Consider the following 11,587-nt stretch of genomic DNA (forward strand, 5'->3'; position numbering starts at 1 on the left):
GAGTGCAAAAATGGAGGCTCTAGACCCTTCCAGAGCTGAGATATCGAACCTCAAAATTTCGACCCGAAAAAAAAACGAAAGGGGTACCACTGTCGTTTTTTTTTGGGGTCAAAATTTTGACTTTCTCTGATCTTCTTGAAACTCTGGATTATGATAGAGGGCCGCGAGACTTTGGCCTGAGCGCAAAAATGGAGGCTCTAGACCCTTCCAGAGCTGAGATATCGAAACTCAAAATTTCGACCCGAAAAAAAAACGACAGTGTTACCCCTTACGTTTTTTTGCGTTTTCGGGCGAAAAATCAAGTTTCTCCAATCTTCTCAAAACTCTGGATTATGATAGAGGGCCGCGAGACTTTGGCCTGAGCGCAAAAATGGAGGCTCTAGACCCTTCCAGAGCTGAGATATCGAAACTCAAAATTTCGACCCGAAAAAAAAACGACAGTGTTACCCCTTACGTTTTTTTGCGTTTTCGGGCGAAAAATCAAGTTTCTCCAATCTTCTCAAAACTCTGGATTATGATAGAGGGCCGCGAGACTTTGGCCTGAGCGCAAAATTGGAGGCTCTAGACCCTTCCAGAGCTGAGATATCGAAACTCAAAATATCGATCAGAAAAAAAAACGACAGTGTTACCCCTTACGTTTTTTTGCGTTTTCGGGCGAAAAATCAAGTTTCTCCAATCTTCTCAAAACTCTGGATTATGATAGAGGGCCGCGAGACTTTGACCTGAGCGCAAAAATGGAGGCTCTAGACCCTTCCAGAGCTGAGATATCGAACCTCAAAATTTCGACACGAAAAAAAAAACGACAGTGTTACCCCTTTCGTTTTTTTATTCGTTTTCGGGCGAAAAATTACATTTCTCCAATCTTCTCAAAACTCTGGATTATGATAGAGGGCCGCGAGACTTTGACCTGAGTGCAAAAATGGAGGCTTTAGACCCTTCCAGAGCTGAGATATCGAAACTCAAAATTTCGACCCGAAAAAAAAACGACAGTGTTACCCCTTACGTTTTTTTTTTGGGGCGAAAAATTAAGTTTCCCCAATCTTCTTGAAACTCTGGATTCTGATAGAGGGCCATGAGACTTAGACCTGAGTGCAACAATGGAGGCTCTAGACCCTTCCAGAGCTGAGATATCGAAACTCAAAATTTCGACCCGAAAAAAAACGACAGTGTTACCCCTTATGTTTTTTTGCGTTTTCGGGCGAAAAATCAAGTTTCTCCAATCTTCTCAAAACTCTGGATTATGATAGAGGGCCGCGAGATTTTGGCCTGAGCGCAAAAATGGAGGCTCTAGACCCTTCCAGAGCTGAGATATCGAAACTCAAAATTTCGACCGGAAAAAAAAAACGACAGTGTTACCCCTTACGTTTTTTTGCGTTTTCGGGCAAAAAATCAAGTTTCTCCAATCTTCTCAAAACTCTGGATTATGATAGAGGGCCGCGAGATTTTGGCCTGAGCGCAAAAATGGAGGCTCTAGACCCTTCCAGAGCTGAGATATCGAAACTCAAAATTTCGACCCGAAAAAAAAACGACAGTGTTACCCCTTACGTTTTTTTGCGTTTTCGGGCGAAAAATCAAATTTCTCCAATCTTCTCAAAACTCTGGATTATGATAGAGGGCCGCGAGACTTTGGCCTGAGCGCAAAAATGGAGGCTCTAGACCCTTCCAGAGCTGAGATATCGAAACTCAAAATTTCGACCCGAAAAAAAAACGACAGTGTTACCCCTTACGTTTTTTTGTGTTTTCGGGCGAAAAATCAAGTTTCTCCAATCTTCTCAAAACTCTGGATTATGATAGAGGGCCGCGAGATTTTGGCCTGAGCGCAAAAATGGAGGCTCTAGACCCTTCCAGAGCTGAGATATCGAAACTCAAAATTTCGACCCGAAAAAAAAACCGACAGTGTTACCCCTTACGTTTTTTTGCGTTTTCGGGCGAAAAATCAAATTTCTCCAATCTTCTCAAAACTCTGGATTATGATAGAGGGCCGCGAGACTTTGGCCTGAGCGCAAAAATGGAGGCTCTAGACCCTTCCAGAGCTGAGATATCGAAACTCAAAATTTCGACCCGAAAAAAAAACGACAGTGTTACCCCTTTCGTTTTTTTTCGTTTTCGGGCAAAAAATTAAGTTACTCCAATCTTCTCAAAACTCTGGATTATGATAGAGGGCCGCGAGACTTTGACCTGAGTGCAAAAATGGAGGCTCTAGACCCTTCCAGAGCTGAGATATCGAACCTCAAAATTTCGACCCGAAAAAAAAACGAAAGGGGTACCACTGTCGTTTTTTTTTGGGGTCAAAATTTTGACTTTCTCTGATCTTCTTGAAACTCTGGATTATGATAGAGGGCCGCGAGACTTTGGCCTGAGCGCAAAAATGGAGGCTCTAGACCCTTCCAGAGCTGAGATATCGAAACTCAAAATTTCGACCCGAAAAAAAAATGACAGTGTTGCCCCTTACGTTTTTTTGCGTTTTCGGGCGAAAAATCAAGTTTCTCCAATCTTCTCAAAACTCTGGATTATGATAGAGGGCCGCGAGACTTTGGCCTGAGCGCAAAAATGGAGGCTCTAGACCCTTCCAGAGCTGAGATATCGAAACTCAAAATTTCGACCCGAAAAAAAAACGACAGTGTTACCCCTTACGTTTTTTTGCGTTTTCGGGCGAAAAATCAAGTTTCTCCAATCTTCTCAAAACTCTGGATTATGATAGAGGGCCACGAGACTTTGGCCTGAGCGCAAAATTGGAGGCTCTAGACCCTTCCAGAGCTGAGATATCGAAACTCAAAATATCGATCAGAAAAAAAAACGACAGTGTTACCCCTTACGTTTTTTTGCGTTTTCGGGCGAAAAATCAAGTTTCTCCAATCTTCTCAAAACTCTGGATTATGATAGAGGGCCGCGAGACTTTGACCTGAGCGCAAAAATGGAGGCTCTAGACCCTTCCAGAGCTGAGATATCGAACCTCAAAATTTCGACACGAAAAAAAAAAACGACAGTGTTACCCCTTTCGTTTTTTTATTCGTTTTCGGGCGAAAAATTACATTTCTCCAATCTTCTCAAAACTCTGGATTATGATAGAGGGCCGCGAGACTTTGACCTGAGTGCAAAAATGGAGGCTTTAGACCCTTCCAGAGCTGAGATATCGAAACTCAAAATTTCGACCCGAAAAAAAAACGACAGTGTTACCCCTTACGTTTTTTTTTTGGGGCGAAAAATTAAGTTTCCCCAATCTTCTTGAAACTCTGGATTCTTATAGAGGGCCATGAGACTTAGACCTGAGTGCAACAATGGAGGCTCTAGACCCTTCCAGAGCTGAGATATCGAAACTCAAAATTTCGACCCGAAAAAAAACGACAGTGTTACCCCTTACGTTTTTTTGCGTTTTCGGGCAAAAAATCAAGTTTCTCCAATCTTCTCAAAACTCTGGATTATGATAGAGGGCCGCGAGACTTTGCCCTGAGCGCAAAAATGGAGGCTCTGGACCCTTCCAGAGCTGAGATATCGAAACTCAAAATTTCGACCCGAAAAAAAAACGACAGTGTTACCCCTTACGTTTTTTTGCGTTTTCGGGCGAAAAATCAAGTTTCTCCAATCTTCTCAAAACTCTGGATTATGATAGAGGGCCGCGAGACTTTGGCCTGAGCGCAAAAATGGAAGCTCTAGACCCTTCCAGAGCTGAGATATCGAAACTCAAAATTTCGACCCGAAAAAAAAACGACAGTGTTACCCCTTACGTTTTTTTGCGTTTTCGGGCGAAAAATAAAGTTTCTCCAATCTTCTCAAAACTCTGGATTATGATAGAGGGCCGCGAGACTTTGGCCTGAGCGCAAAATTGGAGGCTCTAGACCCTTCCAGAGCTGAGATATCGAAACTCAAAATATCGATCAGAAAAAAAAACGACAGTGTTACCCCTTACGTTTTTTTGCGTTTTCGGGCGAAAAATCAAGTTTCTCCAATCTTCTCAAAACTCTGGATTATGATAGAGGGCCGCGAGACTTTGACCTGAGCGCAAAAATGGAGGCTCTAGACCCTTCCAGAGCTGAGATATCGAACCTCAAAATTTCGACACGAAAAAAAAAAACGACAGTGTTACCCCTTTCGTTTTTTTATTCGTTTTCGGGCGAAAAATTACATTTCTCCAATCTTCTCAAAACTCTGGATTATGATAGAGGGCCGCGAGACTTTGACCTGAGTGCAAAAATGGAGGCTTTAGACCCTTCCAGAGCTGAGATATCGAAACTCAAAATTTCGACCCGAAAAAAAAACGACAGTGTTACCCCTTACGTTTTTTTTTGGGGGCGAAAAATTAAGTTTCCCCAATCTTCTTGAAACTCTGGATTCTGATAGAGGGCCATGAGACTTAGACCTGAGTGCAACAATGGAGGCTCTAGACCCTTCCAGAGCTGAGATATCGAAACTCAAAATTTCGACCCGAAATAAAAACGACAGTGTTACCCCTTACGTTTTTTTGCGTTTTCGGGCGAAAAATCAAGTTTCTCCAATCTTCTCAAAACTCTGGATTATGATAGAGGGCCGCGAGATTTTGGCCTGAGCGCAAAAATGGAAGCTCTAGACCCTTCCAGAGCTGAGATATCGAAACTCAAAATTTCGACCCGAAAAAAAAACGACAGTGTTACCCCTTACGTTTTTTTGCGTTTTCGGGCGAAAAATCAAGTTTCTCCAATCTTCTCAAAACTCTGGATTATGATAGAGGGCCGCGAGACTTTGGCCTGAGCGCAAAATTGGAGGCTCTAGACCCTTCCAGAGCTGAGATATCGAAACTCAAAATATCGATCAGAAAAAAAAACGACAGTGTTACCCCTTACGTTTTTTTGCGTTTTCGGGCGAAAAATCAAGTTTCTCCAATCTTCTCAAAACTCTGGATTATGATAGAGGGCCGCGAGACTTTGACCTGAGCGCAAAAATGGAGGCTCTAGACCCTTCCAGAGCTGAGATATCGAACCTCAAAATTTCGACACGAAAAAAAAAAACGACAGTGTTACCCCTTTCGTTTTTTTATTCGTTTTCGGGCGAAAAATTACATTTCTCCAATCTTCTCAAAACTCTGGATTATGATAGAGGGCCGCGAGACTTTGACCTGAGTGCAAAAATGGAGGCTTTAGACCCTTCCAGAGCTGAGATATCGAAAGTCAAAATTTCGACCCGAAAAAAAAACGACAGTGTTACCCCTTACGTTTTTTTTTTGGGGCGAAAAATTAAGTTTCCCCAATCTTCTTGAAACTCTGGATTCTGATAGAGGGCCATGAGACTTAGACCTGAGTGCAACAATGGAGGCTCTAGACCCTTCCAGAGCTGAGATATCGAAACTCAAAATTTCGACCCGAAATAAAAACGACAGTGTTACCCCTTACGTTTTTTTGCGTTTTCGGGCGAAAAACCAAATTTCTCCAATCTTCTCAAAACTCTGGATTATGATAGAGGGCCGCGAGACTTTGGCCTGAGCGCAAAAATGGAGGCTCTAGACCCTTCCAGAGCTGAGATATCGAAACTCAAAATTTCGACCCGAAAAAAAAACGACAGTGTTACCCCTTACGTTTTTTTGCGTTTTCGGGCGAAAAATCAAGTTTCTCCAATCTTCTCAAAACTCTGGATTATGATAGAGGGCCGCGAGACTTTGACCTGAGCGCAAAAATGGAGGCTCTAGACCCTTCCAGAGCTGAGATATCGAAACTCAAAATTTCGACCCGAAAAAAAAAACGACAGTGTTACCCCTTACGTTTTTTTGCGTTTTCGGGCGAAAAATCAAGTTTCTCCAATCTTCTCAAAACTCTGGATTATGATAGAGGGCCGCGAGACTTTGACCTGAGCGCAAAAATGGAGGCTCTAGACCCTTCCAGAGCTGAGATATCGAAACTCAAAATTTCGACCCGAAAAAAAAACGACAGTGTTACCCCTTACGTTTTTTTGCGTTTTCGGGCGAAAAATCAAGTTTCTCCAATCTTCTCAAAACTCTGGATTATGATAGAGGGCCGCGAGACTTTGGCCTGAGCGCAAAAATGGAGGCTCTAGACCCTTCCAGAGCTGAGATATCGAAACTCAAAATTTCGACCCGAAAAAAAAAACGACAGTGTTACCCCTTACGTTTTTTTGCGTTTTCGGGCGAAAAATCAAATTTCTCCAATCTTCTCAAAACTCTGGATTATGATAGAGGGCCGCGAGACTTTGCCCTGAGCGCAAAAATGGAGGCTCTAGACCCTTCCAGAGCTGAGATATCGAAACTCAAAATTTCGACCCGAAAAAAAAACGACAGTGTTACCCCTTACGTTTTTTTGCGTTTTCGGGCGAAAACTCAAGTTTCTCCAATCTTCTCAAAACTCTGGATTATGATAGAGGGCCGCGAGATTTTGGCCTGAGCGCAAAAATGGAGGCTCTAGACCCTTCCAGAGCTGAGATATCGAAACTCAAAATTTCGACCCGAAAAAAAAAACGACAGTGTTACCCCTTATGTTTTTTTGCGTTTTTGGGCGAAAAATCAAATTTCTCCAATCTTCTCAAAACTCTGGATTATGATAGAGGGCCGCGAGACTTTGGCCTGAGCGCAAAAATGGAGGCTCTAGACCCTTCCAGAGCTGAGATATCGAAACTCAAAATTTCGACCCGAAAAAAAAACGACAGTGTTACCCCTTTCGTTTTTTTTCGTTTTCGGGCGAAAAATTAAGTTACTCCAATCTTCTCAAAACTCTGGATTATGATAGAGGGCCGCGAGACTTTGACCTGAGTGCAAAAATGGAGGCTCTAGACCCTTCCAGAGCTGAGATATCGAACCTCAAAATTTCGACCCGAAAAAAAAACGAAAGGGGTACCACTGTCGTTTTTTTTTGGGGTCAAAATTTTGACTTTCTCTGATCTTCTTGAAACTCTGAATTATGATAGAGGGCCGCGAGACTTTGGCCTGAGCGCAAAAATGGAGGCTCTAGACCCTTCCAGAGCTGAGATATCGAAACTCAAAATTTCGACCCGAAAAAAAAACGACAGTGTTACCCCTTACGTTTTTTTGCGTTTTCGGGCGAAAAATCAAGTTTCTCCAATCTTCTCAAAACTCTGGATTATGATAGAGGGCCGCGAGACTTTGGCCTGAGCGCAAAAATGGAGGCTCTAGACCCTTCCAGAGCTGAGATATCGAAACTCAAAATTTCGACCCGAAAAAAAAAACGACAGTGTTACCCCTTACGTTTTTTTGCGTTTTCGGGCGAAAAATCAAGTTTCTCCAATCTTCTCAAAACTCTGGATTATGATAGAGGGCCGCGAGACTTTGACCTGAGCGCAAAAATGGAGGCTCTAGACCCTTCCAGAGCTGAGATATCGAACCTCAAAATTTCGACACGAAAAAAAAAAACGACAGTGTTACCCCTTTCGGTTTTTTTTCGTTTTCGGGCGAAAAATTACGTTTCTCCAATCTTCTCAAAACTCTGGATTATGATAGAGGGCCACGAGACTTTGACCTGAGTGCAAAAATGGAGGCTTTAGACCCTTCCAGAGCTGAGATATCGAAACTCAAAATTTCGACCCGAAAAAAAAACGACAGTGTTACCCCTTACGTTTTTTTTTTGGGGCGAAAAATTAAGTTTCCCCAATCTTCTTGAAACTCTGGATTCTGATAGAGGGCCATGAGACTTAGACCTGAGTGCAACAATGGAGGCTCTAGACCCTTCCAGAGCTGAGATATCGAAACTCAAAATTTCGACCCGAAAAAAAACGACAGTGTTACCCCTTATGTTTTTTTGCGTTTTCGGGCGAAAAATCAAGTTTCTCCAATCTTCTCAAAACTCTGGATTATGATAGAGGGCCGCGAGACTTTGCCCTGAGCGCAAAAATGGAGGCTCTAGACCCTTCCAGAGCTGAGATATCGAAACTCAAAATTTCGACCCGAAAAAAAAACGACAGTGTTACCCCTTACGTTTTTTTGCGTTTTCGGGCAAAAAGTCAAGTTTCTCCAATCTTCTCAAAACTCTGGATTATGATAGAGGGCCGCGAGATTTTGGCCTGAGCGCAAAAATGGAGGCTCTAGACCCTTCCAGAGCTGAGATATCGAAACTCAAAATTTCGACCCGAAAAAAAAACGACAGTGTTACCCCTTACGTTTTTTTGCGTTTTCGGGCGAAAAATCAAATTTCTCCAATCTTCTCAAAACTCTGGATTATGATAGAGGGCCGCGAGACTTTGGCCTGAGCGCAAAAATGGAGGCTCTAGACCCTTCCAGAGCTGAGATATCGAAACTCAAAATTTCGACCCGAAAAAAAACGACAGTGTTACCCCTTACGTTTTTTTGCGTTTTCGGGCGAAAAATCAAGTTTCTCCAATCTTCTCAAAACTCTGGATTATGATAGAGGGCCGCGAGACTTTGGCCTGAGCGCAAAAATGGAGGCTCTAGACCCTTCCAGAGCTGAGATATCGAAACTCAAAATATCGATCCGAAAAAAAAACGACAGTGTTACCCCTTACGTTTTTTTGCGTTTTCGGGCGAAAAATCAAGTTTCTCCAATCTTCTCAAAACTCTGGATTATGATAGAGGGCCGCGAGACTTTGACCTGAGCGCAAAAATGGAGGCTCTAGACCCTTCCAGAGCTGAGATATCGAAACTCAAAATTTCGACCCGAAAAAAAAACGACAGTGTTACCCCTTACGTTTTTTTGCGTTTTCGGGCGAAAAATCAAGTTTCTCCAATCTTCTCAAAACTCTGGATTATGATAGAGGGCCGCGAGACTTAGACCTGAGTGCAAAAATGGAGGCTTTAGACCCTTCCAGAGCTGAGATATCGAAACTCTAAATTTCGACCCGAAAAAAAAACGACAGTGTTACCCCTTACGTTTTTTTTTGGGGGGGGCGAAAAATTAAGTATCCCCAATCTTCTTGAAACTCTGGATTCTGATAGAGGGCCATGAGACTTAGACCTGAGTGCAACAATGGAGGCTCTAGACCCTTCCAGAGCTGAGATATCGAAACTCAAAATTTCGACCCGAAAAAAAACCCTTACGTTTTTTTGCGTTTTCAGGCGAAAAATCAAGTTTCTCCAATCTTCTCAAAACTCTGGATTATGATAGAGGGCCGCGAGACTTTGCCCTGAGCGCAAAAATGGAGGCTCTTAGACCCTTCCAGAGCTGAGATATCGAAACTCAAAATTTCGACCCGAAAAAAAAACGAAAGGGGTACCACTGTCGTTTTTTTTTTCTGGTCGAAATTTTGACTTTCTCTGATCTTCTTGAAACTCTGGATTATGATAGAGGGCCTTGAGAATTAGACCTGAGTGCAAAAATGGAGGCTCTAGACCCTTCCAGAGCCGAGATATCGAAACTCAAAATTTCGACCCAAAAAAAAAAAACGAAAGGGGTACCACTGTCGTTTTTTTTTTTTCAGGTCAAAATTTTGAGTTTCTCTGATCCTCTTGAAACTCTGGATTCTGATAGAGGGCCATGAGACTTAGACCTGAATGCAAAAATGGAGGCTCTAGACCCTTCCAGAGCTGAGATATCGAAACTCAAAATTTCGACCCGAAAAAAAAACGAAAGGGGTACGTACCACTGTCGTTTTTTTTTTCGGGTCGAAATTTTGACTTTCTCTGATCTTCTTGAAACTTCGGATTATCATAGAGGGCCATGAGAATTAGACCTGAGTGCAAAAATGGAGGCTCTAGACCCTTCCAGAGCTGAGATATCGAAACTCAAAATTTCAACCCGAAAAAAAAAACGAAAGGGGTACCACTGTCGTTTTTTTTTTTTGGGTCAAAATTTTGACTTTCTCTGATCTTCTTGAAACTCTGGATTATGATAGAGGGCCCTGAGAATTAGAACTGAGTGCAAAAATGGAGGCTGTAGACCCTTCCAGAGCTGAGATATGGACATCCCACGTAGCATTTATGCCATTATAAATATCTCAATATCTCAGCTCTGGAAGGGTCTAGACCCTCCATTTTGCACTCAGGTCTAATTCTCAGGGCCCTCTATCATAATCCAGAGTTTCAAGAAGATCAGAGGAAGTCAAAATTTCAACCCGAAAAAAAAACCGAAAGGGGTACCACTGTCGTTTTTTTTTTCGGGTCAAAATTTTGACTTTCTCTGATCTTCTTGAAACTCTGGATTTTGATAGAGGGCCCTGAGAATTAGACCTGAGTGCAAAAATGGAGGGTCTAGACCCTTCCAGAGCTGAGATATTGAGATATTTATAATGGCATAAATGTTACGTGGGATGTCCATATCTCAGCTCTGGAAGGGTCTAGAGCCTCCATTTTTGCACTCAGGTCTAAGTTCCATGACCCTCTATCAGAATCCAGAGTTTCTAGAAGATAAGAGAAACTCAAAATTTCGACCCCAAAAAAAAAAAACGACAGTGGTACCCCTGTCGGGTTTTTTTTGGTGCGAAAAAATAAGTTTCTCCAATCTTCTTGAAACTCTGGATTCTGATAGATAAAACGCTTTTTTTGCAACTAAATCCACATAACACTTAATATACAGTCTCAGAACTAACGTAAACTAAATCAACATTCACAATTCAACAATAAAAACAAAAAAACAAAAAAATAGGAAGCACATACACACAAATATTCTACTTTACAAATGTCACTTTAATATGAGCATCCAGCAGTTATATTTATACACCATAACAGTGTCATACGAATAAATGAGGAAGACCCAAAAATGATACAAAAAAACATCATTACTGTCATTATGACTCAAACAGGGATGTATGGATGTTAGGGCTGGGTAGTATTGTGAATATGCACAATATATGTGCAATTATTTTGCTAGCAATGACTGTTGTGGTCAAAAATCATGAAAAAAAAAAATATATATATATATATATATATCATCAAAAGACTGAAAAATAATATTGAAATATAATTAATTACACCTATATCATCCAGCCCTAATGGAAACTAAGCCTGAGTTCTGTGTTAAGGCATGAAAGAGTATTTTGGGCTGTTAATACTGTCATATCTAATGTGTTTTACCTGGTTAGTAGGATGTGCTGTAAGATTAAGTAAAGATTTGTGCATTCCAGCAGAATTACATGAAACTGCAAGATAAAGTTCAATGTACAACAAAATGGTCCTTTTGCACAACCATTAGCAAGTAAGAAATTTCCTAGAAAGAGGAGTCAGATCTGAGCTCTGATTGGCTAACTGAGCAGCAGGCACTTCCTGATACTGTCTGCGTTTGTGCAGCGCAGCGGGAAGCTGTTTTGAGGACCAGACGTCTGATCGGAAGTGTGATTATCCAGCGGACTGGGAAGAGCAGCAGCATCTGATGGGAATAGGGACGAACACAGCAGCTTTACGGGACAGAAGGCAGAGCCACTCGGAGTGAAGTTCACCTTGTTTCTGTCGGGGCAGGAAAAGATGGGAAAGCCTTGTGTCCTACAAGTGCTATGAGATAAAAAAAAAATAAGTCAATAATATATGAAGATCAAGAAAAATAGTAATGAAGTCAAAGAATAAGCAAACAACAAAGTTGGTGGCCATTCAAATTCTTTATATACTGATTTATAACAATATACATGGAAATATAAATCAGTTTTCAAATAATGTAGTTGTTTATAAAATCTATATACATTTTTTAAATATATTTGAACTATTTTTAAA

At 41.6% G+C, this 11,587-nt stretch overlaps 1 protein-coding gene across 2 annotated transcripts in view; it reads right to left on the bottom strand.

Annotated features, from left to right (window-relative positions):
* Positions 1–10,547: 10,547 nt before the first annotated feature.
* Positions 10,548–11,587, bottom strand: part of glcci1b (glucocorticoid induced 1b) — a 12,298-nt gene continuing 11,258 nt past the window's right edge. Inside the window, exon 9 of one of the 2 annotated variants that reach the window (XM_089118015.1) lies at positions 10,548–11,371. In XM_089118015.1, the coding sequence (XP_088974141.1) occupies positions 11,125–11,371 (247 nt within the window). In that variant the 3' untranslated portion in view covers positions 10,548–11,124. The remainder of the gene's footprint in view (positions 11,372–11,587) is intronic. The other variant, XM_089118014.1, reaches the window with a different exon arrangement.

Source organism: Pimephales promelas, chromosome 12 (assembly GCF_988280905.1).
Source record: "Pimephales promelas chromosome 12, fPimPro1.hap1.1, whole genome shotgun sequence".
Lineage (NCBI taxonomy): Eukaryota > Metazoa > Chordata > Actinopteri > Cypriniformes > Leuciscidae > Pimephales > Pimephales promelas.